Raw genomic sequence first — 26,694 nt, 5'->3', positions numbered from 1 at the left:
AAGCAGGGAGGCTTTTAGCAGTTGCAGCATTTTGGCAAAGCTTTCAGGTGGTGATTTTTCTAATTTCAGGATGTAACATTAGGCAGTCACTCCTGAGTTTGCTTCATTTCCAATTGGCACTGCTCTCGTGCTGTTTGGGTTTGGTGGAGGTTTGTGGTGGACATCCCAGGACAGTGAGGTTATTCTCAGGCACAGTTTGTTAAACAGCATGTTCCTGCCTTCTGTAACAGATGTGTGTACCTCCTTTTGCAATTCCACAAAACAGAACAGTGGAACAATATTCTTGTTTGCCTGGGCTTCTGAGAGGTTTTGGAGGCTTGTTACCATCAAAGGAGAGTAGTACTGGCATGCAGGGAGGTTCAGGAAACTTGTCAGGTAATGGACTCTTCATTTGTTTGCTGTCAATGGGCTATTTTAGGAAGATGTCTAAGTAGGGAGGTGTCTTGAAATTTATGAGTAAGCTTGTTGAAACTGCTGCTTTTGGTTTGTTTGGTTTTAGGTGGATTTTTTGTTTTGCTTTGATTTTTTTTTTTTGGTTTTGTCTTTTCTGTTAAACTTCAACAGAAATATTGAGGATAGGATGGGATTTGGATCTCAGTTTCTCAGAGGAGAAACTCAAGAACTACTATAGGTGTCTGCACTGTTGCATAGAATAAAATCCAGCACAGGCTTAAATAACCTCTGGAAATCAGCTTTATTCATGACTTGGTAGCATTTTTAATAACCACCTATGCTGAGGACTATACTTACTTCCCCTTTTAAGAAAATACCAGTTAGAAAGGGCTTAGTTGAACACAGAATGAAGTTTGTCTGCTAAATCTGTTTTCTTCTAAAATCACTTGTGTTTCCTTCATATTCTTTGCAGTGGTGTCTCATGGATGTAAAACAGCTGTCCATTAACTTTTGGAGCAAAACATTTTCAGAGCAACTGATACTTAGCTTGATACAGATCTGGGAGGCCCCCATGGGAAGGAAGGATCCAATATTTATCATATTGCTCTCAGAGCAAACCTCCTCTCCAGTTTCAGCCTTGTACTTTCTGTGTGTTAGATGTTGTAGGAAACCCTGGTAATGCTGATTTTTCTCTTTTTTTCTTTTTTTTTTTTTATTTGACAGATGATTCAAGAGAGCAGGGTTCTTATTGAGTCGGCAGACACCACCCATGACAAGATTGTTCAGTGCCAGAAAGCAGGTAATCCATTCCTAGTGAGCAGTTCTGGGTGGAAGATGGAAAATAATGTGCCATAATTTACTTCCAGTTTGTGACTAATACAGCATTTTTCACCTGGCTGTAAGTGAGCATTTTGGTCTTTCTCTGGCATGCTCTACCCTCCTGAAGGCTCATCTTCCAATAGCAGTGCAGGTGTTGGATCAGACAGAAATACTCAGCTTTCACCTTAGAAGCTATTTCTCCATCTGCTCCACAGCTCTGAACTGTCTGACAGCATTTAAATTAGTCAAATGAACCAAGAAGGCACTAAAAAGAGGGGGGTGAGAAGGCATGGTGCCTTTGCTGAGTGCATTCTCTAGCTCAGCTTTCCCTTTGAACACAGAGCAGGCAAGAGGTTTCTATACCCACAGGTCCACAACAACTATAAATACTGTTGTTTCTGATAGGCATTTTTGAATTTGGCAAGTGATGCAGGCCACAGCCATTTCCTTCTGTTAAATGTAAATAATGAATGAAATCACTGTCTTGTAGTTAATACTTTATTTCATATTTTAAATAAGGAGAAACTGGAAGCTGTTTCAACATTTCACTGATTTCATGTGGTGCAAGAGCAGGATGGAGCCCAGCCTCTGCTCTTTGGCCATGCTGGCATTGTGGTAGCCAAGGGACAAGAGGCAAGTGGCCCTGTCTGGTCGTGGGCCTCATCATGGTGACATGCCTTGGGTTCTGTGTGTCTGCATAAGCAGCATCAAATTCCTCTGCCCAAGCCTTCATTGTGTGCAGAGGGTTAAGGAAAGGGACAGTCACAAGGAAATGCAGCACCAGGAACATGTCTAGAAGGTAAAATTTAAGAGCAATACTTAGCACTAAACTGGGCAGACGCTGGGCAACATCTTTGTGCTGAGCTTGATCTGTGCAGAGAGAAGAACCCATGGCATTTGCCTGGGCACTGGAGTCTTTGTGAGCAGGAGATGTGTATGGAAAATACCATGCAGCACCATCCCACCACACTGATTTCCAGACTTTCATGCAGTTCCCCTCTCCTCCCTTCCCCCTGGAAAAAAAAAAAATTAAGTGTGTTCAGTTTGCTGCTGCATCTTAATGTATTTTCATTTTTGTTTGCTTTATTAGCCTTAAAATTTCTAATTAAGAAGGCAGCTGGGGAGATAAGAAGTGCTTCTCTGAAGCCATGGGATTTAGAGAGAGGAAAGGACTAAGAGAGAGATATCCCTCCCCGTGCTCATTTGCCAATTAGTTTGTTGCAAATGTTACCCAGGCAAATTTTTATCTAACACTTTCAATATGGTGAGATGAAGCACTCAAAATTAAGAGGTGTCAGAGGTATAATTGCCTGTGGCATTGTCCTTTCCCTCACCCCAGTGCTGCTTCCTTTGAACCTGTGTTCCACCAGACCTCTGCCTCACAGCCTGTTTTGGTGCAGGTTCTGTGTGCCTCAGGGTCCTGCTGGCTCTCCCAGACTGGTTCTGGTGTGACTGGTTTTTTTATTATTGTTCTTTTTAAATGTTCAGGCTCAGCCAATGCCCAGTGGCCAGCAGCAGCCTGGAGGACTGGCTCTGCTAAAGCTTTAGCTGCTGTTTCTCCCTGCAGCCTAACAGATGTTTGTGGCTCCCTATTTCTGGGGCAATGCTGCATCCAAGTTGCAGATGGAGAAGTGAGGTCCAGAGGGAAGAATAACTAAAAGGATTCTGCATGAAGGCAGGGCTGTCCACGTGGAGCTAAGATCCATTAGCCTGCTTATGTTTTCCCAGGACAAAGCAAGTAATTTGAAGATTTCCTTGTACTAATGGAATGATTTGTAAGTCAGTTGGCATGAAGCACACCTGCAAGGAAATCTTGCTTGGGGTGCAGTTATTTAGACAGTTTTCCAAAGGATGTACTGCAGGAACTCCATTGGCCTTGGCAGGCAAAGCCTGTGAGTGGGTGAAGTTTTGGAATATAAACAATAGAGAAATCTTGCACAGTGTGAGGGTGAACAGCCTCGGTGTTATTGAGCTCCTGGGGTTGGAGCACAGGAAGGAAAACCAATGTGTTAGTCTTCCAGGAGTGCTTTGGGCAAGCTGTGCTGAGTGCAAGCCTGCCTTGGACTGTCCTTCAGCCACCTGCCAAGCTGCCTCTGCACTGTACAGATGTTCTCTCCACTGGCATTTCTTTGATGTCATTTCAACAAAGCTCAAATGCATGAGTGACATTTATCCTAAAGTGTTAAGGGAGGGAGAACTATGAAACAACTGGAGGTGGAGGTTGGTTTGTTCAGCCAGGATAGGCTTCAGATACTTTGGAGTTATTGAGTGCCAGTTTGGCCTTTGTAAGGTACAGATTAAGGGAACATAAGCAGCTCTTTTCCATTTTGTCTCTCAGTCCATACTAGACTCAGAGAAATGGTAGCATACACTGCAGATCTTGTGAAATTGGTGGGCTAATTGAATACCTTAAGATTTTTAATTTGCTCCCAGATTTCCTGAGTTTTTGTATCCAGCAACAGATCTGCAGATGTTTGCCACATAAACTAGCAATGAAATGCAACAGGGCTGTGGTTGAAGCCTCAGTTCTCCATGCTGCAGGAGTCACAATCTTGTGATTAATTTATCATTGTGGAGTACAAGGGCTTTTCTGTATCACTGATGAGATTAATGAGGAGATGTGCATTGGGGCCTGCCTTTGCTGTGCTGAACAGGTATCTTCCACATGTGTCAGACAGCCTTCCAAGGTGCAAAGTCATCAACTCAAGGAGAGTGACAAGCCATTGCCTTTTGTCACAGTATTGGCAGCAGAGCAGGCTGCAGGCAGAAGTGCTGGAGGGGTGTCTGTGCAGGGACCAGTGCCTGTGTGGAACCCCAGCAAGGGTGGGAAGGAGAGCCACAAACCAAGTGGAAGCACAGCCCCAAAACTGTACATGGCACCTTTATTCTGGAAAATGTTCTCCCAGGATGGAGTAATAAAAAGAAAAGGAAGGAGGGAAAGCACAGAAGGAGGTTGTAGGATGTGCCAGCTGCAAGACTGAAAATGCTCACTCAGCATTTTTATGGGAAATTCAGTTGTGCATTGAGTGATGTGGCAATCTGTGTTTTTAGGAATGGAATTCCATGAAGAGCTTCATAACCTTGGGACAAAAGAAGGTTTGAAAGGAAGAAAATTAAGCAAAGCCATAGAGAGTTTTGCATGGAATATCACAGTGCTGAAGGTAAGCACAGAAAGTACCACCTCCTGTCTCATATTAACTTCATAAGTAAACCTTTGCTCTTTTAGCTTCTCTGTTTGTACATCTTACTAATTCTGAAGGCACACATTGTTCTTTTTTAATGGGATGTATCAATTACCCCCACTTACTGATATTTATCAAATATATCAATTACACCTCTGATTTGGAAGCTGGGGAGGAAATTTATCTGAGCCTTGAACAGAAGAGGAAAGATGGCTTATGGTTTGTATGGTCAGGGACATGGGTTTGGGTATCTGTTCTGCCCCATGCACCCTGAAAGTGACCTGTTTGAGGTCACTGTGTGTCAAATAGTTCTTTTGTAAGGTGAGAATTGGAGCATCTCTTTGGAAGGGACAGGGGGCAGGAGGGGCTGTCAAGAAAAAACACGAGGAATATTGGAGATCCTGCAGGATTGTGTTTCCAAAGTGGAGTGCTGTCCAAACAGCCAAAAGGAAATTTTCACCCCTTCATGGTGGCTGTGCAGGGACATCCCATGGGGTGAAGTTGTTACTCACTGGGCTTTAGCCACTGGCTTAGCACCAGCCAGCCACAAATTGTCATGGTAGCTGTGTGGCTGAGCCAGAGTGAAAACAGCTTGGGACAGCCAGGGATGGAAAGAGGAGAGGATTTGGTGGAGCCACAGCAGAAAACAAGGAGAGGGCCTGAGCCAGGCATTCAGGTTGTTAGCATTCAACTCACACCTTTCACAGCCTCATTTCCCACCTGGCTCTGCTAGATCACACTTCCCTTTGCTCTGTCCCAGCTGCTCCCTTCCTCCAGCTTCCAGGCTGCCCTGTCTGCCAGCATCTTCCTGTGACCTCCCAGTGCCTTTCCCTTTGCTGAAATCCCAGAGCAAGCCAGCTGATAAAAGGGATTTTTCACTAAATTCCTCATCAAATAAACCCCTAAATGTAGCAGGCAACAGCAGTAGGGCAAGTATGCATCACCATGTGTGCTGGAACACAGCATGAACAGCACCACAGCTGGGAGCACATTAACATGCCTTGAGCAGGAGAAGGAAAAAGGAATTGGGAAGAGAGAGGCTGAAGGGCAGAAGTATTTGGGAGAGGCCATTAGTGGTAAAGAAGGGTTAGAGAAGAACTGGAACACCTGTGGTTTCCTGCATACCTTGATATTCACCATGAGAGAGTGGAAAAGTGGGGAATGGAATCAGTGTTAGCTCAGTTAATGGGATCTCTCATGAAGAGAAAAGTCAACCAGTTCAAAGTTACAGACTTAAATAGATAACCTATTCCACACAGAGCAACTGAGGTTAGTAGATGGAGTCATCACTGCTCCTGCCCCCAAAGCACACTAGGCAGTTCTGAACACTAATCTGAATACCTTTTGCTGTGTTGGGTAAAATAAATGTCTAATGATCAGAGTCACTCTAAATGTTTTGATTTTTTAAATGTTTGTCAAATATGAAGTTTGCACCTCTGAGGGTGACCTGTGATTAATGAATGTACAAGTAGGGTATCAAAGAAACAGTTTCCATGGAAAATAATTGCTACCTAGCACATATTGTCAACTTACTTAAAAGAGCTTTTAAAAAATCTAGTTAAGGTCAAGGAATAATTTACTTGTTTCGTTTGTAAGCCACAACTTCTTTTCTACCTTTCTCACACAATAAAATTTTAACAGAGTTTGTGACAACCATCCATGAAATGCACATGGAACATCTTTCCATTCTGACTGAAGTCCAGTTCAGGGAATGAAGTTGTGCCTCGGGTGTGTGATACAAAACCATCAGTAATTGTTCTGTCATCTTTTTTTTTCTTTTTTCCCTTAAAAATGCTGTCTTTTGGTGACCCTGCCATAACAAACCTGCAGCTCCTCTTTAGCACTGAGTCCTCTCAGTGCTGGTGAAAGCCACTCAGGAGGATTTGGTGGGAAGAGACCGACAGCCCTGCCCCACTCAAGCCATGGGAGTCCTCCCTGTGTCCATGGCAGGGTGGACATAACAAATACATTTCACTAGATGTTGTTATGGGATTGTAAGAAAAGGAAAAAAAATAAAAATACCCCATAACATCTCACAAATGCACCAGCTGCTTTAGGTGAGGTGAGTGAATGGCTGAGAGAAAAGCCTTTTTGAGAGAAAGAGGGAAAAGCCTCTTTGTGTGCTCAGGGTTGTTGGAGGCAATTGCATCACGTGGCAGGAGCCAGTTTGTGTGAGGTGCCAGGGAGCAATAGCAGGTATTATGTTGTTCTTGTGCTGTGAAATGATTAATAGTCTTTTCCTAGGCCAGTGAAGCCAAGGCATATTTAATGAATGTGTTTCTTTATAAAGACTCATTGCAGTAGGTAAGCTTTGAATAAAAGAGGAGATGCAATAAGAAATTGCTACTGGCAAAATCATTAAATAGCTACAGACTGCAAGATTAAAGTGTATTTTATAAAAATCCCAACTGTGGTCATTCATCATGTTTAAAAATGCCCTGGGGTACTTTTTAGAGGTGAATCAAAATAGTATGTCAATTTCTTCCTTAGTTTATATAAACTTAATTACATATTAGTAATACCCACTATAAGGACAGACTGTTTGCCAGAAGGTAAAAATGTTCCTAAAAGAATGGATGTTGTAACTTGCTGACAGTCTAACCAGTCAGCTTTGACATTATTATTTATAAAATGTCACCTCTTCCTCTTTTGGTTCCATGTTGTGTAGAACACTGTCAGGTTCCCAGTCAGCAATACTGGGAGGCATAACTTAAGTACACTAGACAGAAGAATCATGCTGGGTGATGTCCTGCAGAGCCAGGTCAGGTCTGCTCCTGGCTTTCTCAGCCCAGGACAGAGCCAGCTGCCACCTCTCCTGGGGCTCCTCAGCCCACTCACTCTGCCTCTCCCATGGGATCTTGTACCAAGCATTGTACAGTAACTGAGGCACTCTTAGCATCTGTCACATGAGCAAACCACTGACTCAAGGACTGCTATATGACGTTTGGAGAATGTTTGAGGGGAAAAAAGTTGTAGCCTGCAAAACTACTCTCCTTGCTGAGGAAAAACTGTCTCAGACTGCCAGGAGGTGTTCACTCGAGGAAAGAAGTTGGGATCTGCCTGAGTCCCAAGAGCCTGGCAAGTAAGTCAAAGTTTGAGGATGCTGGCTGTGATTCAGATTAGCTGCTCTCATGTGGACATGCTTTGACAGCCTGCAGACAGATTTTTCTGGGCTCTTTGTGCTTTGGTGGGTCAGCACATACAAAGTCTAGAAACAATACCAAGAAGTACTTGTATGTTGATGGTAAATATCCAGATAGTTAATATGCCAACATGCCTGCTTATTTAAAGACACAACATGGGAAGAAGAAGATAAAAGGGGTGTTTACTGTTTTGGTCTTCTGCTGAAAGGCAAAAGACTCAAATGTTTGATTCTACTCTGCTCTGAAATGCTCATGCGTGTTGTCTTAGATAGCAAAGGTTCTATCATAGCACAAGGATTTCATATTATCAGAGCTTCATACCTTCTTGATACAGGCAGCTCCTCTACTCACTGACTTCTCCAGGTCCTCGCAGTAATCTGACTCCCCTCACTCCTCTTTCCTTACTCTTATATAGCACTAGTTCTTATTGATTACAGGTGTGGCCTGTTAAGATCAGGCCCACCTCCAATCTTCAGCAACTGACCCAGCTGCAACTCATTGGGGGACAAGATCACCCTCTACACATGTGTTTTTAAATCTTTTTGTGCTCCCCATGATAAGATTTCACCCCTGCTGTCTGAAGCCTGTCTGTTCTGTCTGACCAGGACTCCAACTATCAGTGCATGACACAAGACACAAGTGGTTACATTTTCAGGGCTTGTTTCAGCTCTCATCCATGAGGGTATCTGTTAATTATCCTGCATTTAAATGAATGCTGATTAGCTGTATCAAGAGAAGTCTGTCAAATGCAGAAGGCATACAATTATTAAATTGCTAATGCAGGTCTCTCTTTGGGGGGAGGCCTCCACAATTTTATGATGTGGTTGTGATCAATGTCAACTGTAGTGTATGTATGTATAGATTTTATGCAGCAGAACTGTGCAGAAGTGGCACTTTTGCAGGATGATGCCCTTCAGTTGTTTGGGGGACCTGCAGCATCCCAGACCCCTCACTTGGGTGGCAGAGCCCCAAATGCACACTTTAGGGCTACTTGCAGAGATAAAAGTGAGTTTTCTGTCAGGTGTACGTACAGACTGCCTGCCCTCACCTAAACTGAGGTGAATTTATCATCACTAAAAGGTAGCAGTTTTCTTTTTGAAGAAAAACTACTGGTCAGATAGTGATTGATATTCTAAAGCACCTTAAACACAGAGTTTCTGATGATCTTTGGAAGAACTAGGTCCATTCCCAGCCTTAGTTTAAGGATTATTATAGTGCTCTATGGAAGTGTTTTTGAATGGATACTCTATAGTATTATAAAATCTTGAGACATTTATATGGGTCCTTTCATATCAGTCCTTTTTCTTGCAGTTAGGCATGAGCCATGGCTTTTTTTCCTTGGCATGCTGCAGAGTGGACAACAGAGCAGCACAGCAGAATCATAGGAACCTTGCATGTAGTTAAGCACAATGTTAACAACCTCTTCTGCCACATGTTATTTAATTGTTCCTAAAGGATCTGCATGACAATTTGTGCTGTCTAGATCTGAAGTGAGAGCTTGATGGATTCATGAGTCCCCACAAAGCTGCTGTATTCTATGTACATCTATTTTATTCACTCTAAGTGTCAGTTAGGCTTTCCTCTCACCCCCAAAAACTCCTGATATCATATCTCCCTCTTTTTCCTGGCATATCTCTGTGGATATAAGTGCATTGGTGCTCAATTTGTGAAACGTCAAAAATCGATTCAATATAAGCCATAGTGTCTTAGCAACAAATTCTTGTTATTTGCTGTCATCTCCTGCCAGTGACAGTCCAGCAGGAGCAGTAGGCAGGAGTGGTTTGTGTGGCTTGGAGTTTTCATGCCTGCCTTTAAATGCAGGGCTCACTGTGTTATTCCAGATCAACTCACCTCATGTCTACTCATACCCAGATAAATGCATTTTGAAGGTGGTTACTCCAAAGGCTCTTTTTCCAGAGACTAAATATCTCTCCTGCTTTCTAGTCCCCACATTGTTTGCATTTGCTTTGTTGATGCAGTTCAGACTTTTGAACTAAGAGCAGTGTTTCAAACTTTTAAACCTCTCCAGACTGTGTGCCCTGGCTACTTTTGAAGGATCTGCTGCCTTATGCCAAGGCGTGCTCAGCTACAGTGGAGATTATCTGAGCCAGTCAGTCTGTGATTGAGTGGCAGATTTTACAAAAATGAGGAAATGCAGAGCTGTTCTAATGATTGACATAGTGACTAGATCATCTTGGTCTCTTACACATGAACTGAAGGACAAAAAGGAGAAAATTAATGAAAAACCAGCTGGCTTTCTGAGAGTGCTAGAAACCAGGTGAAGAAGGCATCAAGGTCAACATCCATTTAGTCCTGTAAATACCAAGCTGCTTACTTGGAAGCAGTTAATTTAAAAGAAGAGGGAAAGATGAGGGAGGAGATAGATTTAGGTTTTTGTTTATTGAATCTGAGAGTCTGGAGGAGCCACATGGGAGCACAACTTGTTCCCAGACCTTTGTGTACTCTGAATGCAGAGGTGAGTGCAGTGGAGACTCCCAGTTCAGGGCTGGATCCAGGGCAAAGACAGTGCTCCTGGCTCTCAGGACAGTCTCCAGGGCTCTTCTGGAGGTGTTGCAAGATTTTTCTTGGATAGGGGATTTAGAGTCCTTTGAATGATCTTGAGTTACAGGATAAGGAGGTAAGTGTTGTGCTTCACATGCCAAGCTGTTTTGATCAGTGTATTTTGTAAACCAAGGGAACCAAACCATGCAATTATTAGGCAAGATAGGAAGATCTTTCAGCAGAGTGCTGTTCTTCACTGATTTGGTGGATAAAGATCTCCTCCATAAGTGGTGAATGCACTGGTTTTTGTTTGTTTTGCCCAAGCCCAAAGGCAGGAAGCAGAGCTCTTCAACAGACAGCTCTGAGGATTTTGTCAGTTGTATCTGGGGATAGAAACTTCTCAAGTTGCTTCAACACTGTGTATTAGGGTAAAAGGACTGTAATCCCAGTCCATCAGCTGGAATATCCTGTTATTCTTGGCCCTCAGCCATGCTGCCAGAGCATTGCTCTGGGGATGATGTAGTGAGTGGTCCCAGCAAGTACAGCATGACCTCTCCAGGTACCTGGCTGCTCCCTGGGAGCTTTTGAAGCCCTAATGGTGTTTCTGACAAGGTCTCTGTTTTCTTGGCCAAGGAAAATTCTGAGACACGAGTTGGATTTAGAACAAGCTAAATATTTGTGTGCATTTAAAATACACTTGAAGGCCACCCAGACAATCTTAAATCTTCAAGTGCCAACTGCTGGCAATAGCAGGGACTAAGCAGAGAGCAAAGATTACCAGGGTTTACAGCTGTTGATGATCTCTTTCATGGTCCTGTGAGTTTCTGTAGGGCATGAAGTCCCAGGATAGCCTGACAAAGAGAAGAGACTTTGTCCCCTGTTATTCAGTTATTGCTGGGGTTTTGTTGAATAATGTCACAGGAGGAGTGTTTCACTGACTGGCAAGGAATGATGGTCCAGACATTCAGATCAGGCAGGGTCTGTGTTTATCTGTCCAGGCACAGGGACCCACATGAGCCTGCACTTGCCTGCCTGCAGTGCTGGTGCTTGTGAGGAGCAGCACTCACTCCCCAGTGACACACAGCCCCTGCAGAACCAAAGCCAATTAATGGTTTCTGTTCTTCCAGGGAGCACACACAGTCTCTTTTCTCCAGCCTTTATCACCTATTTGGGTAAAAACATAGGACTGTGAGAAGCTGTGTGGTTCCTCCTGCTGATGGATGAATGAGGTTGTACTGTTTTCCACAGTGATACCCAATACCTGGCAGACCCAGGGAGCCATCTAGCTGTTGGGGAAAGAGCTGATGGCCAGAGTCATCTGAGCAGAAATGTTTCTGCCATTTTTATCACTTTGCTCTTCTTCCTTCACTGCCAGGGCTCTGTTCCTACAGGTGTTTCACAATGGTGGGTTTAGGGACAAGACCTTTCTGCAGTCAGTGTGGACCCAAGTGTATGACAGACCAAAAATGGAGGGTCACTGAAGTTCATCTAGAAAACAAGTACTGAGATGTGCCTTCCTTTGATATAAACTTTTTTTTTTTAACTATAATACAGAGCTCTGAAACTCAGGTGTAAATATTACTCCTTCAGTTCCATTGGGGTGGGTTTGTATGTGTGCAAACACACATGCATGTATGTGTACAGGAGGTGAGACAGGCCATATGTGCAAAACAACAGTAACTTTGACACAAAAGGAAGAGATTAGAAAAAATGAAAGGTGATGAAAGCCCTGAGTGATCCCTTTCTGAGTTCTTGAATTTGACTAAAATAAGCCTGAGATGGATCTTGTGATACCTTTTATTTTGAGTGATGTGACAAATTGCCAAAAGCCGTGGATCTGATGCCAAGCTGCTGGCTGTGCCTGCAGGAAGAGATGCTTTGTGTTGTGGTGGGAGACAGAGCCAGGAGCATGTGGGGTCACTGCCTGGTACCCCTTGTGCCAGGGCCACCTCAGCAGCATGGGCTTTGAGCCCAGCCAAGGGTTGGCACACTGAGGTGCTGTGCATAGAAAACCACTTTTAGTGTCACTTTACAAATGCAGGCTTGTCAAGATGTTTGAAAGGCAAAATAGATGCCCAGCTCTTTCTCTTGTATAAGCTGGCAGCTCAGCAAAGCCCTCTCCTTGGTTGTCTGTCCTAACTCCATTACCTCTCTGTGCCTCACTGTCATCTCAGTCTTTGCTGTTTCTTCTCCTCAGCCTCAAATCCCATTCCCTCTGCATTGCCCCAGTTTAGATGATAATCTAACTCATGTCACTGTCAGGGGAGAACCACCTGGGACCCCCACCCCTGATTTAGACTAAGCTTTGCATGGCTCTAACGCTGTCCCTCACCAAGATGCAGTTCCTGTGAGTTACTCCTCTGTATTTTATGCCACCTTTATCCTGGGGTGGCTGTGTGGGACCTGGCCCTTCTGTGCTTGTGTCTTTGGGGCAGACCCATCACAGCCTGAGTCCCATCTGTGCTGCTCACGTCACTGCTCTCTACCAGCCTGGCAGGGATTTTGTCACCTGGGTGTGAAGGCCAGCTTCTCCTGAGGGGGTGTCCAAAGCCTCTGCAACTGGAAAAGTAATTAGTCATGTTCAGGAGGAATACAAAGAGAGTTTGTTCTCTGAAAGCTGTTTTGGGCAGCAACAAGATTATCACCTATGAAGAGGTTATTTGAAAAATCAGCAGGTAGGGTCACAAGTTTCTTGAAGATGTCATCTTTTGAGGAGGAGTAGCTACTCCTGCTCATATGTGCTTGGGCAGAGCTGCACAACTGTGCTGGAAAGTTGGGACTGTTGAGGGGAGGCAGTGGGAATAGGAGGGCTGGCGTGGAGGAAAGATGGATGAATGTTGGTAATTCCTCACCAAAGGAGGATTGCTTGGGTATAAAAACTGGGTCAGTTTTTACTGACCACTCTCAGGAAGAGACAGTGCAGGCAGAAACTGCAGGTGGCAAAAGAACTCAGGCAACTTCTGCCACCCCCTCCCTCCCCTGTAGCAGTGATGTTTTTATCTGAGGTATGGATATCAAACACTGCTGTACTTGCAGTGGAGTTAATTAACACAACCTGAAAGACATGGAAAGTGGGAATCTAGTTGGTGCCAATCTGACAGTGTGGCCTTGTTCAGAGGAATTAAAAAGGCTGTAATGAAAGCACGAGTTCCTGCAGAAATTCACACATTTCTTGCTTCTATCTGTCAATGGCTGTACTAACAAAGAACGAGAGACAAGGAGCCTCTGTCAGGTGTTCTGGATTGCAGAGTAACCCAAGCCAAGCTGCCAGCCCTGCCCACACAGCTCAGGCAGCGAGGCAGTGCTGCAGGGCTGGGAGCCTTTGCTCTGGACCCTTGGGTCAGTGCCCGAGGCAGGACCACTGCCCCAGTGCCTGGCACTCACTGAGGGGCTTGGAGAGACCTTTTCCTTCCTGGCCTGGCAGCAGCCCACACTACCATGCCTGGCTGTTCATTCATGCCACTGAAATCCTCAGGGAGTGGAGGGCTCTGCTTCTGAGGCATCCATGGTGGGTCTCCACGAGGGAACCTTCACCCACAGCTACTTTCTGAATTTGTTGAGTATCAGGGAGAGACCAGGGCACTGATTTTTACTGATTGTAAGAGAGAATTGCTTGTGCATTGTTTTCTCCAGCATTTGCATCTTCTTAAATCTGTTCTGTGCCACTCCCTGGGAGCTGTGCCTGGTACTCCCCTGAAATGGTTGTGTTTGAATGGTGTGTGATAAAAGGTTCAACATCTTCTAAAAATGACTCTTGTGGTATATTTAGAGCTCCTTGCAGCTCCTGGTAGCAGATCACATACAGTTTCTCAGAGCTTAGACTCCCTGGGGTGGAATGGGCATCTCATTTAAGCTCGTTCCTCGGGGCAGCTCAGGAGGTGATGAAAGCTGCTGGTTGCTCCATTGGAACTTCCTCCTCTGCAATTGCTAAGGTGGTGTTTGGGTTTTCCCTGGCACAGTCAGTGGCCTCAGTGAAATCCAGGTATATATTTTATAATGGAGCAGTACCTGGCCTTGTGCTTGGTTGAAGCTGGGGGCTGGTGTGTCTCTGTGTGAAAGCCCCAAGTCCTCACCTTCTCCCTCCTGAGCATTGAGAGAAATCCTCTCTCCACATGTCAGACTGTGCACAATGTGATTGTTAGCAGGGACCTCTGACTTCTGTACTTGTGTGAGTGTATGAGTCAGGGGAGCCAAACTCTGAATGCAGCAGGGTGTGATTTGCTGGCACGACCTTCCCTGTTTTCATTGTGCCAGTCTAGATTGTCCTGACATTGAAAAGTGTTCATCCACACCACTGCATATTCTGAGGGTTGTGGTTAAAGTAAAATGCTCTTTAACTCAATGATGGTATTGATTCCTTTTTGTTGTCTGGAGCCACTAGCAGCAGAAGGCTGTGGAGTGAAGACTTCTGTGTTTACATGTGTGATTCTTGGAAATATGGGTCTGCAGGGATAGCTGGAACAGTGAGAAGCCACAAAGTGCATTAAGTGAAAGTTGTGGGTGTTCAGTGAGACCAGGCATTTGCTCTGCACTTATTCTCCCCTAGATCATGGTAGACCCCATAAGCCCTAAATGCAGCAGGCATTTCAATAGCCTTGCACAGGAGCTAGGGAAATGAGAGGCCCAAGTACTTGTGGCTGGAAGTAAGTTTTTACTGTGGGAACAACGGATGGGGAAACTGCAGTCTTGTATTTTTGACAGCTGCAGTCTTCTTTGACATGGGTCAGGTGAATTCAAGTGTCAGGTTGTGAAACCCGTGGGAGATAAAGGACACTTTTCTATGGGTCATTTCCCCAGGTACAGGTGGGATCCATTTGAGAAGAAAAGTGGAGACAAAACCAGTGATTCATGTGCTGGGGCAGCTGCTATTTATTTTTAGATCACAGAAAGAAAAAGATGGCATTTCTGATGTCAGAGAGACGATTCCATGAGAGCAGTCAGACTTACAGGAGTAAGTTAAAAATGCATATTTAGTAGCTCCTTTCTCCAGTACCCACTGTGCTACAGATAAGACATAGGTCTGCTCTTGGCAGGAAGAGCCTGACTGATAGGCTGTGATTGCTCTGAACAGTAATAATAGAGGTGATAATTGCAGCCAAGTTCTCACTCTGTTCCCTGCCTTCCCACTCCATTGGGTAGTGACCTAGGGATGCTGGTGTGTGTAGCAGTGGGGAGGAGCTGGGCCACATGAAGGCACAGAAAAGCAAAAAAGTGCTTTTTTTAACCTTTTCAGACATTGGTAGTGGTGGTAATTGAACAACTTGAGCAGCCTGATTTAGGAGTCTGGTACTGGAGGCTGCCAGCAGCAGCAGGACAGTTTCCTTTGGAGGGTAGCTCAGTGGTCTGATGCTGGACAGTCTAAACTCAGATTCTCCAACCCTCCCCAGGAACTGTGGAGCTCCTATAACAGCCATCTGTAGTAATGGCTTAAAAACTGAGTTCAGCTTGGCTGCAAAGCCTCGTATTTTCAGTGGCATGGTATTGTAATGAATTGTAAATTATGCTTGTTCAGTTTCCCTCATTGACAAATTGGGGCAATGAATTTGTAAATGAATACTCCCCCTATCCTGCACCACTGATTTTTGTGCTTGGCTCACTCAGTTTGCTGTGTTCCAGTTCCCATCCTTCTCAAAAACAGAAACAGATTTCTCACTTCCACCCAGGCCTGTTTCTGACCCCTGCTGATTTTCTCCTCCCCTCTCAGTTGCTTCCTTTCAGTAGCTCTCTGCCTGCTGGGTCAGTCAGTGTTCTGCTCACAAAAATAACCCTATCTGCTCCTGTTAGTACTTGATTTCACATCTGCACTGGGAAGGCAGGGCTGGGATTCTCCCAGGGGAAACAAGCCCTGTTAACCTGTAAGGCCACCAGGAGCCTCTTTAACCACTGGCACAACATGAGCAGAGAGGGTGGCTCAGCTCTGCTTTTATTGAGCTCCCTGTCCAGTCTCACCAGCAAACCTGCCTTTGACTGCAGGGCCCCAGCATGACAGGGCTGATCCCTGGACAGGGGTGAAGCAAGTCAGAGCATTTGCTCAGGGATCCTATAAAAACCTGCTTCCTTCTGGTACTTAGACAGCAGTTTTTGTTATTTTTTCCTTTTTGCACTTAAACCTTCATGTGATTTGGAGGCTTTGGCCTCAGCTTGAAGCTTTCTGCATCAGCATAAAGTTGTTTGTGGCCTGTGCTGCTTGTGAACTGATTGGAAACTGGCTGCCCACAGCTCCTAGCAAGAAGGGAGGAGGGGGCTGCCTTGTCCCATCTGGGGGACTAGGAATAGGGAGCTTGGATGGCTTCTGCAGACTCCTGTGAGCCAGTCAGCTGGTAGTGTTGGCCAGCAGCCCCTGCACCACAGCATTTGCAAACCACATAGTTGCTAAGGCACCAGTGCTTGTGGCAGGCAGAAAGAGCAGAGCCTTAGGAGCTGCATGGGGGAGCAGTGCTGAAGGTGCTCTGTCCACAAACAATCTGCTCTGACTGGCACAATTTGATTTCATCTTGATTAGATTATTTCAGTTGGCATTAAGCACAGCTGTAGGTATTTTTTTAGCTGGTATCTCCAGCAATTCAAAGGAGAGCAGTGACTGTGTGACATTGCTGCAACATTCCCTCCCTCCTAAAAATCCCAAACCAGCACAGGTGTGTGTTGTCTTCAGTCAAAACAGAATCAGCTCAGAGTTGGCCACTAAACCCTTTCCAGACTCTGATGAACTTAAGGGACATTTTGCTGGCTACCCTGGGATGAAGGACATGATTTTGATGTTAACTGTGTGCTTGCAGCCTGTGCATCTGAGAGTCAGCACCAGGGAGCAAGAGGTTCCAGCCAAATGTTTTGCTTGAGGGTTGCCTTTCTCAGGTCTTTCCTTAGCTACAAAACATCTCTTTTCCTGCAGCTGGTCCTTTTACTCAGAAAAATCAAATGAAAAAAAAAGTGCACATTCTTCCTCATCTTTCTTCACATTTTTTCTTTTTTTTTGGGACTTTCTGGACCTTACAGGAGTTACCAGTTAGTGCTGGTGCTGGTACCTGTGAGCAATTGGGTTTTGTGATGAAAGGAGGGCTGAAAAATAAGTGCCTGGACGTACAGCCTCAATTTTCATTTCATGGCTGTGTATCAAAAATAAACAGTGCCCAAATTTCTTCAGAGGTGTGGGGTTTTCTTAGCATTAGTTGTGCACTCCTGGGCTTCCAGCCAAGCCTGTGATTTTAAACTTATCACCAGAAAAAAAGGCAGGTTCCTAGCATGGAGGGGTTGACAGCAAGAGTCTGTGCATTTGTGGCTGTGCTTGCAAACTGTCTGCCTGACGTGCCTGAGAGACACACAGGCAGCTGAGCTGCTCAGCACATGGCTAACATCAAATTAATGGCATTATTTCTGAAAGCAAATTCCTGCTGCAGCACAGTTACAGTCAGTGTTCACATTCATTGCTTTTGACAGCCTGATATAACATAATTTAATTTAAATGCCCATGTGAGACAGAAGCATAGGCATTTATTTAAAAAACAAAAATAAAAGCCCATTTTTTTATATACATAAAATGTCTGCTCAAAGGAATAAATTAGCAGCCATACAGTGCAATTGATTTGCAAGAGCCCCTGGATTTCAGTGAAGAGCTCTTTTGAAAGATCAGTAGGGAAGACTGTAGCATGAGTGCTTTTGCCACTTAGGTGTTCAAACAAATGCTTGGTGTTAATTCCTTGTCAGGCTTTGATCAAGGGTTTGGTGGGGGCACTCAACTGAGTTTGAGAGCAAGCTGGCCATGTATGTCCTTTGCCTTTGTCTTGTTAGGCAAGTCCTGTAGGAGAATTTCAAATATAGGCCTTCTTTCCTAAGTTGCCATGGCTGCACAAAGCAGTGATATCCTCGTGCTGGCAAGGCCAGCAGCCAGAATCAGAAGGTTTTCTAAATATTTGCTTCTTTGGTAGTTGCCTGACACTTCTCATTGAGGTTCTCCTTGTTTGTTCAGCTCCACCTCCCAGGCTGCTCTTGGGGTTATGTTTGGCTGTGTCACATAATTTGGGAACATACAAGTGGTGGACTGGCACTTCTGTAATAACTGGGGAGCCTTGCCCAATGTGGGGGAGGGGAGGCTGTCTCTTGGTATCCAGCACAACCATTTAGATATTCATTGCACCTTTCCAACAGCTGTAAAAGAAGGCAAGAAATTGTATGGGTGTTTTTCAAGAGAGATGGTGTTCCCTCTTGCCAACCATTTATGTCATGCCACGTGCTTTGGGCTGACTGCTTGGCTGTGCAATGAACTGTCACCAGCCTCCTAGAAAACTAACCAGGCTCATGCAGAACAGCTCTGTAAATCCTTTTAGGTCATCCTCCCCAATGCAGACCTTTGGGGTGAGATGCAAATGGCAAATTGAATCAGTGTAAAAGTTGATATTAACTTCCTCTGTGTCCCTTTGCTATGGTAACTGAATACCTAGAGAGATCTGTGTCTCAAAGAGGACCAGGTGATCCACTGGATCCTGCTGGGTGCTTAGGGCAAGCCATGGCTGAATGATGCCATAATCCAAGATTCCTGCCTGCTTTCCCTTGAACTACTAAAAGACCTTTCTGCTTTTACATGGGACCAGATTGTTTTGGAGTTGACTTGTGAATATTCCCAGCCACCTGGAGTAATGCTGCTGTTGTCCTCTCTCCCTTACAACTGGCTGCACTGAAAAAGAGGCTGTGCTTTGTAAATGGTACTGGCAGAGATGGTTGCTCCTTAGCTCTTGTGCCAGCAGTTGTCCTTAGGTTAGGTGCTTGCTGGATTTAGGTGCAAACTGGATTTTTTTTGCAATATCAGGTGCAAACTGGATTTTTTTCCCTGAGTAAGAAGTAAAACAATTGGGATATACAGAGCTGGTCAGGGCTGGTTCTGTGCTTCCCAATGCTTTTCCTGGGAAAAGGAGCTTGGGTTTCTACCCACTCAGCTCCTTGTGCAATGACAGGCAGGAAAGCCTGGAGCCAGCATCCATATGGCTGATTCATGAAGTAAATGGAGAAAAGATGATATGAGGAACAATTTGGGTTAGATACAGAATTAGTAGGAGATTGTTCCTGTGAACTGTCCATCTCCTCCTCTTTGCCATCACCCTCAGCCTTGTTCTCCTAGGTGTCCCAGCTGCTACAGTGCATTGAGGAGATCAGCCCTAGAGCTCTGACCTTGGTGCTTGGCACAACCTTAGATAATTTCATTTGGTTTTCATTCTGTAACCTTGTGTCCTAACCACACACAATAATCTATTCCACAGCAGTTATGCTTTGCTGCTCTTGCCTACAGAGATTTAGCACTTTATATGTAATGGGGACTGCCTTTCCCTAGGTGGATGTTTTCTTTTCTGTACATCTCTGATCTGTTCTCTGTGTGATATAATTGATTCCCAGTGTTTTCCTTGCAAATTTTTGCTAGACCCTGCTTTGGGAAATGGGAGAGAAGGTCTCTGGCTGTCAGTAACATGCTGATATACCAAAATGAGAGGCTCTGAAATCACCAGCACATCCTGTAAAATGTGATGTCTCAGGCCCCAGTGAGCACTTGGTCTGATCCCCTGATTTACTCAGTGTCAAAGCTGTTGCTGGTTAGAGCCAGGTAGAAACAAGCTTTCTTGCATTTGGTTTACAATGGGTAAGTGAGAAGCTGTGTCCAAAACCCAGACCTTAAATGATACCCCAGTAGCACAAAGAATGCCATTTAAGTGCCATCTTTTATATTTGTGGCCTTTTTATTTTCCTGTTAGGAAGTGAATTTCTGCTGTGCAAGGCTTTAAAGATAAATTGGCAAGTTACATTTGGACCCTGCTTTTTTCTGTGGTGTAACTCATTTTTGCAATCCTTTATTTTCAGTGTGTGAGAAGTGATTATAGCTTTGTGTCTAATCTTTGTGTACAGTAATTTTTCATGCCAACATGTGCATTATGATCTCTGTCACAGACAATAAAGCAAAGCTGTTGACAAACTATCTGCAGTAATAATGAAAAGGGTGGGTTTTTACACTCTGCACTGATTCAGCAACATGATGCTTTTGGAGTAGTCTGTTCTGAAATGTGAATGTATCATAATCAAATTCAAATCAATTGTTCCCACATTTAGCTTTGAAGGACGCATGGCAAAATATCTGCTTTTTGTAATAAGTTTAACATAACAGTCTGATCTTTTCATTAATGATTTCCTACCCAAGATTACATTCTCAAAGCCATATGCAATCATTTAATTGTGTGCCTCCTTATTAATATTAAACACAATTAGTCCTACTATGAAAATGCACCCCTTGCAGTAAATGCAGCCTCCACACAGAGTATCCCAATGTGAGAGCAGCTCTCCAGCATTTGGAGTCCCTTGGCACAGATTGTCAGAGCTGTTACTGTGCCTGTGTTGCCTCTGAAATGTGGAGTGGCTGTTTCATTTGACTGTGTCTGGCTTTTTCAGCCACCCGCTGGCATCCACTGGCATCCTCTGGAGATTTTACTTTGTGATTAAATAGTAATGAAAGAGCTTGACTCTTGGAGAATAAGTTAAAAAATAACACTAATATCACGAGCATGATGTGGGATGGGTGTTAAAAGCTCTGTTATTTGTTTGTATTTACTCAGCCCTTGAGGATTGGAGAGAAAAGCTCCCATAATGTGCTGTCAGAGGATGTGTCTGCTCAGGAGATAAGCTACTGTCTGCTTTAGCAAGCAGCAGATTAGAAAATGGCTTTCACAGCTACTGCTTCAGCCTCCCTGGAAGCACAGCCAGCTTGGAAAGCCAGGAAAGCCCCACTGCTCAGTGTGGGATTTTCTGCTTCACCAGGAGCAGTGCAGGGTGCTAATGTGGGGCCCCTGTCAGTGCCCTTCACTCCTGCATGGGTCACTCTTGGCCTTCAGGGTGCTCCTGCAGCCCTTGGTGCTGGTGTGGCAGTGCCAGCACAGAGGCTGTGGCTGCTGCCAGTGCCACATCCTGGGGTCCCTGGTGCTGGGGGTGCCCACAGCCTGGCCTCTGTGTGGCAGGGTGTTTCCTAGAAAGCATAGAAACAGTAATTATTAGTGTACATGCCCATATATTTATATTTTGGTAGAAATATACATGCAATGTATATAAAAGAAATAATATTGTGAAGTTGAACACAAAGTGGTGCCACTGACCAACCTCAGCTTTCATTTCCCCAGCCCCAGGGTGGGTTGCTGTTGGATTTAGAGCTGTCATCTTGACTCAAAAACCTTGGTATTTGATTTGGAAAAAAACAACCGAACCTACAGCTACATGGAATTTGTTCCATCTGTAGCCATTGCCAGTGTCTGTCTGGAGCTACCTAAAGCCTTTCATGGCTTGTCACAGGAACTGAACAATATTTAAAACCATGTTAGATTTTGGGTTTTCTAAGCAATATTAACCTGTCAAGGTAAAGACTTGAATCTTGCAGTTGCTTGACAAGCTGCATTATTTGTCCTGTAATGTTAATTTGTGCTGAGGCTCTGCAGTGAGGTGCAGTTAGGTGTAAGAAACCTGGCTTTTACCATCCCCTAAGGCTAAATGAAAATGGCCCCTTGATCAGTTTTTGTTAGAGCACTTGATTAGTCTCTTCTGGCTTAATTCACTGTCCTGCCAAACACTGAATTTAAACTTTCTCGTGAGTTTTTGTTTTCAGAAAGGCTGATAATACCAGTAGCAGAAGGGAGATGGATGGATAGATGCTGAGGTGGACTGTCATGGTCTCTCCTTGTCTGAAAGAGAGAGGCTTTGTTTGTAAGGGTGAGCAGGATGGTTTTGTGCACAGAGATGCTCACAGTGACTGGTCTGTGAAGGTTATTTCAATGCAATCATGCTTGTAAAGTTTACTCTAGCTTCTATCCAGTATTTAGTTTGTTAAGGTGTTGACACAATTTTGCTGACATTCTTCTTAAGTGGATTATGCTCACAGCCAGTTTTCAAAGCAAACAGATGGCTCTTCAAACGGAGCATTGCACACAGATTTTTTTTAATGGTGTCTCTAGGATTGTGACAGCTCTGTCAGAGAGGGCTAGTTTGTCATTAATTTTCTCATGACAGATGATTCAAAATAATTTTTGCTTCTTCGTATAGCTCAAACGAACCAGCTGTTTAAAAATAAAAATCACAAGGAGACTAAGACATAGATCAGTTGGTCTGTACATGAATGGAATGGCACTATTTTGATAAGTCCACTTCTGTTTTTAGATCACTGTAAAATAAGAATGCCTTCAAAATATTGGAAGTATGCTCAGGAGGCGTGTGTTTCTTCTTGGAACCCTGAAGGCATGTTGTGCATTGCCTCAGACAAAATCTGTAATCTGAATTGCCTGTTTACTCAAATGTGAAATCAGAATATGAATAAGGGGAGTGGGTGGCTCGGCACTTTCACGTGGGGTGTGAAGTCCCTTGGCTCCTGCAGACTTCAGGTGAGAGTCTTGGCAGGGCAGACTCAGGCTGCTGTCCCCCAGGCAGTGCATCTAATCCCAAACAGCATCTGTCCATGTGTGCCTCAGTGCCTGGACAAACACAATTTGTGGGCCACCCTGAAAAACATTTCCAGGCTTTGACTTCACCCTGGATAGGGGTTGCTTCTAACACTGAGGGGATTTTTCTGTTCTTGGACATGTACTTGGAGAAGTTAAGGCTGCAAAGCATGGTCACACTGATTTTTCCCTGTTTGATGGTGAAGTCTTTAGTGTCTTTGATCCTGTGTGCATAAGAAGTAGCAGCCAGGGGTATTTAATCCTAAACCCAAACTATTCAAAACTTCATTTGTGCAGTTTGAAGAGATGGAAGGTGTATTGAGGAGATACATTGAGGACCCTTTCTGATAACATTATCATGTTGCTAGTGATAGGTACTTTGTTTTTGTGCCCCTGTTGTCTCTGTCACTGCACACTGCCACTCTTCCTGTGCCATTTGCAGACAGGGAGGGGGACACCAAGGTGAGCCCTGGGGCTCTTGAATTTCTGCCTTCTGTCTTTAACCATAAGCAAAACCTCTGACATAAAAGTAAGTTCAGAGCAATGAAAAATATCTGCTGCATAATTTATTCTTGTTTTGTTTTTTCACATCGTGCCTGCTGACTGGATCCCAAGCTCTTTGTCTGTGTATTCCCAGAACTGTCATGCTGCTGAGACACAAATCCCTTCAAAAGAGCTTCCTAGCAAATAGCACAGAGCTGCTCCCACAGTCCCAGTGCTTTTTGTTATTCTCACACTGAGTTGTATTCCCAGCATCTGGATGGTGATTTGCATCGTTCAGCAGGGACAAATTTGTGACACCAGGAGATGAGGCAATCATGTTCTCAGGCACAGGCTGTCGTCCCTGGATGACGTGGTGTCCCACGTGGTGTTTACCAGTGCTGCAGCCTTGCAAGCCACCATTGTTTCTTGGTTGTGAACATTGTGTACAGGGGTTCAGACCCTGTGAGTCCAGTGCCAGGCACTGGCAAAAAGGGAACTGTGCTCATCACTGCAGGATAAATCCTTCCTCTTAGCTCTGGGGAAAGGGAGAGCAGAGATGCTCCTACTGCTGGAAGGTGTCACACTGTGACTAATCCAACACATCTGATTGATTGGTCTGGAGAACCCAAGGAGGGGCAGGTGATCAGTCACTCCTCCAGTGAGCCCAAGGTCCTGCTGAAGTGTCTCTTTTGTCCTGTGAGGCCATGAAAGTGATTTGCAGGTGATCAGGATGGGTGGCAGGGATCTGAGTGTGACATTTCAGTCAGGTATTCCTGACTGAAGGAGGTATTCCTTAGGAGTGTAACCAGCTGCAGCATGTGCTGTACTTCAAGCTGTACTTGGGGTGACATTAGGAGAAGAGGAGCTCAAGTTCTTACTGAGTTTTAATAACCAGATGCATCTCCTGGCTTTTATTTATTTGTATCCTGTAGCTCCGGAATCTTGTCGCTTCACGGCACTTGAGATATCAATATTGCATAAATATTCATTTTGCCATTTCTGAACCCCAACTCCTTAATACAGATTTCACGTAACACGTTTTTCCTGATTGTTACAAATTGGATTGATATCCTGTTAGTCACTTCACATTTGCAGGCTCTGAGAAGATACAGAAGCAGTGTGTTCATGAAGTCTCATTCCCATTTGCCTTCTTGAAGGTCCCAAACAAAATGGATCAGAAGGGTTCACTGGAGTGCTGTGGGATGATGTGTTTCATATGGGCACAACTTGGCCTGCTCTGCTCAAGGAGGGCCCAAGGCTGGCTATCAAATGCAGGTGGAAGGAGGGGTGGGTTATCAGGGTTTCTCAGCTCCTAAGGGGCCCCTGGCTGGGAATATGCAGCCATTGCCATGGGGGATCTAATGCCAGGGAGCAGGGAGGGAGCAGTGGCTTGTGGAGAGGTGTGCCATGTGCCATCACTGCCCTGGTCCTGGCAGGACCTTGCTGTTGACTGTGGAAGAGGAAAATGCCTTCTCCTGCAGCCTCCTTCTTTTCAGGCTGAAATTACCTCCCAAGGCTGGTGACAAGGAAGTGGGAGGAGTTTGGTGCCTGTCCCACCCTGTCCAGTGCTGACTGCTGCCTTCCTCACTGTGCTGGCACCAAGCTGCAGGAGAGGCTTCAGTCCCATTTCCAGGGGGCAGAGATGATTTGAGATGGGACCTGTAGGGACACAGGAGCAGCATTGCTGCTTTTGCTCCTGAGCCATGTGTGCAATCCCTGACTCTTTCCTGCATGTCTGTGCATCCCCAGGGCCAAGGAGATCTCCTGAAGAACGCCAAGAACGAAGCCCTGGAGAACATGAAGCAGATCCAGCTGGCGTGCCTGTCGTGCGGACTGAGCAAAACTGGGAGCGGGCAGGCAGATGCCAAGGCAAAACGGTGCCTGGAGGCAATACAGGAGAAGGATACTGGAGATGAGAATGGGAGGCTGTGAGGAGAGGCAGAGCTGTCACATTTGTCACAGATTTCAATAAGTCTAAACTATTTTTTTAAAGCATTAAAAAATCACACAGGAGTGCCCTCTACAGGGTATGATAGTATTAAAATCCTCACGATGTCAGTATTTTAATGCAGTTAATTTATCCAAGCTAAACTCTGGTAGTGAGATTTCTAATGAAGCCAAGCTGTCTGTATGCAAGTGCGTGCGTGTGCGCGCACATGCAGATCCTGTCGACACCCTTTCATGCATTGCATTAGCCATTTGCTAATTTATTCCTTTGTCATCTTTGAATAGGCTTGTTCATTCTGAAGATCAAAACAAATTGAGAGCACTTGTGTCAGTTTTGGGCTTTACTTTACTCTCCAGTTTTTATCATTTTACTTCTAGGTTCTATTACTGTTACGCTGTTTAAACAAACAGACAAACCACAACCAATTTCACTGACAGCTGTATTTGTGAGGACAAAGCTGGTGGTTTACTGCAGACCCTGAAGGTGATTTTTAGTGAACAATTGCAGCCAAGTTAACAGGATATGAAATTATCAGAGTTGCTAAGTAGATTATCAGTAGATTTGAGGTGTATTTTTTGCTGAGTTTAGCAAACTGCTCTTCAGGATACACCCAGACAACACATACTAACGTAAGAACTAGCTAATTTAGTTTATTCCAGCAAAACATTGCTACCTTGTAGATCTGCAAGACAGCTACAGTCTTTGCTGATAGCCATTAACTTGAGTAGTAATGACCATAGCTAGTCAGTCCTGTAATTATGGGGAGAGCTGTGAATACCCTTTGGTGGCCATGAACGCTGAAGGTGACCTTCAGGCTGCTCTGAAACAGCCAGTGGTGCCAGTATTAAAAGGAAGGTTTTTCAGATTTCACAAAATGTGAGCCTTAGTGCAAGATGTGTGAGAGGTCAGGCCTTGCTTGCCACCTTCTGCAGGGATGTTGGAGCCAGCTGGATGAAGCAAGCAGGCTCCAGCCTAATGTTTTTGTGGTTAAAATCATGCTGTGCTAGAGATTTAAAAGCAGGGCTGAAGAACTGCTACAGGTGTAGTGTAGAGAAATAGCTTGGGGAAAAACAGGGTACCAGCGTTTTTGTGCAGCAGCTGCAAATATCCTAACACATGTCATGTGTTTGGGGAAGTTCTGAGGATTGGCTGCCTCTTTGTGCTGCTGTGGAAAGGAGACAGAGAATGTTCTGGAGCATCCTCAGCATCCTCGTCCCTCCTGATGTCCGGCCCATGTGTGCTCACAACATTCATTTCAATTGTTTAAGTACTGTGCTTGAGTGGAATATTTGTGTTATCTTTAACAGGACTAAGTGTTTTATGGTTATAAAAAGACTATATTTATTTAAAGCATTGCTTTTATTTTTAAAAGCTACTTTTTAAATTAATTTGATTAACAAATATGCTAATTTTCTGAACTTAACAAAAAGTAATTGCTGAAAGTTTGATCATTGGAAAATCTTATATAGCTATTGTGTTAAGTTATTTTTGACTTCTTAATAACACTATTATGTTCATGTTGCACATTACTGAGAGAGTAAAGCTATGAAACAACTTAGACCCATGATTTTGCAGTGATTTTACATGATCCTGGATAAAGGGGGTTTAGAGTGGTAAGTTGCTTGAGAGAAGGTCCTGCTCTAACAGCAGCTGTGTTATTGCAAAGGTTATAACTCAGGTGCCTTAAATACCATTTCAGTAAAACTTGCAGTACTTGTTCAGATCCAGCCCTAAATGCTCTGTTTATCTCTCCATTAGATTATGAGTGTGTGTTC

The 26,694-nt window shown here is 44.5% G+C and overlaps 1 protein-coding gene across 1 annotated transcript in view; it reads left to right on the top strand.

The window, feature by feature from the left end:
- PLCL1 (phospholipase C like 1 (inactive)) overlaps positions 1-26,479 on the top strand; it is a 180,716-nt gene extending 154,237 nt beyond the window's left edge. Inside the window, exons 4-6 of the mRNA XM_030241869.2 lie at positions 1,117-1,192; positions 4,264-4,373; positions 24,721-26,479. Coding sequence (XP_030097729.1) covers positions 1,117-1,192; positions 4,264-4,373; positions 24,721-24,903 — 369 coding nt within the window. The 3' untranslated portion in view covers positions 24,904-26,479. The remainder of the gene's footprint in view (positions 1-1,116; positions 1,193-4,263; positions 4,374-24,720) is intronic.
- The last annotated feature ends 215 nt before the right edge of the window (positions 26,480-26,694 follow it).

The sequence above is a fragment of the Serinus canaria genome, chromosome 7 (assembly GCF_022539315.1).
Source record: "Serinus canaria isolate serCan28SL12 chromosome 7, serCan2020, whole genome shotgun sequence".
NCBI lineage: Eukaryota > Metazoa > Chordata > Aves > Passeriformes > Fringillidae > Serinus > Serinus canaria.
Note: the sequence above shows the minus strand (reverse complement) of the source record. Positions and strands in the feature narration are given on the sequence as shown.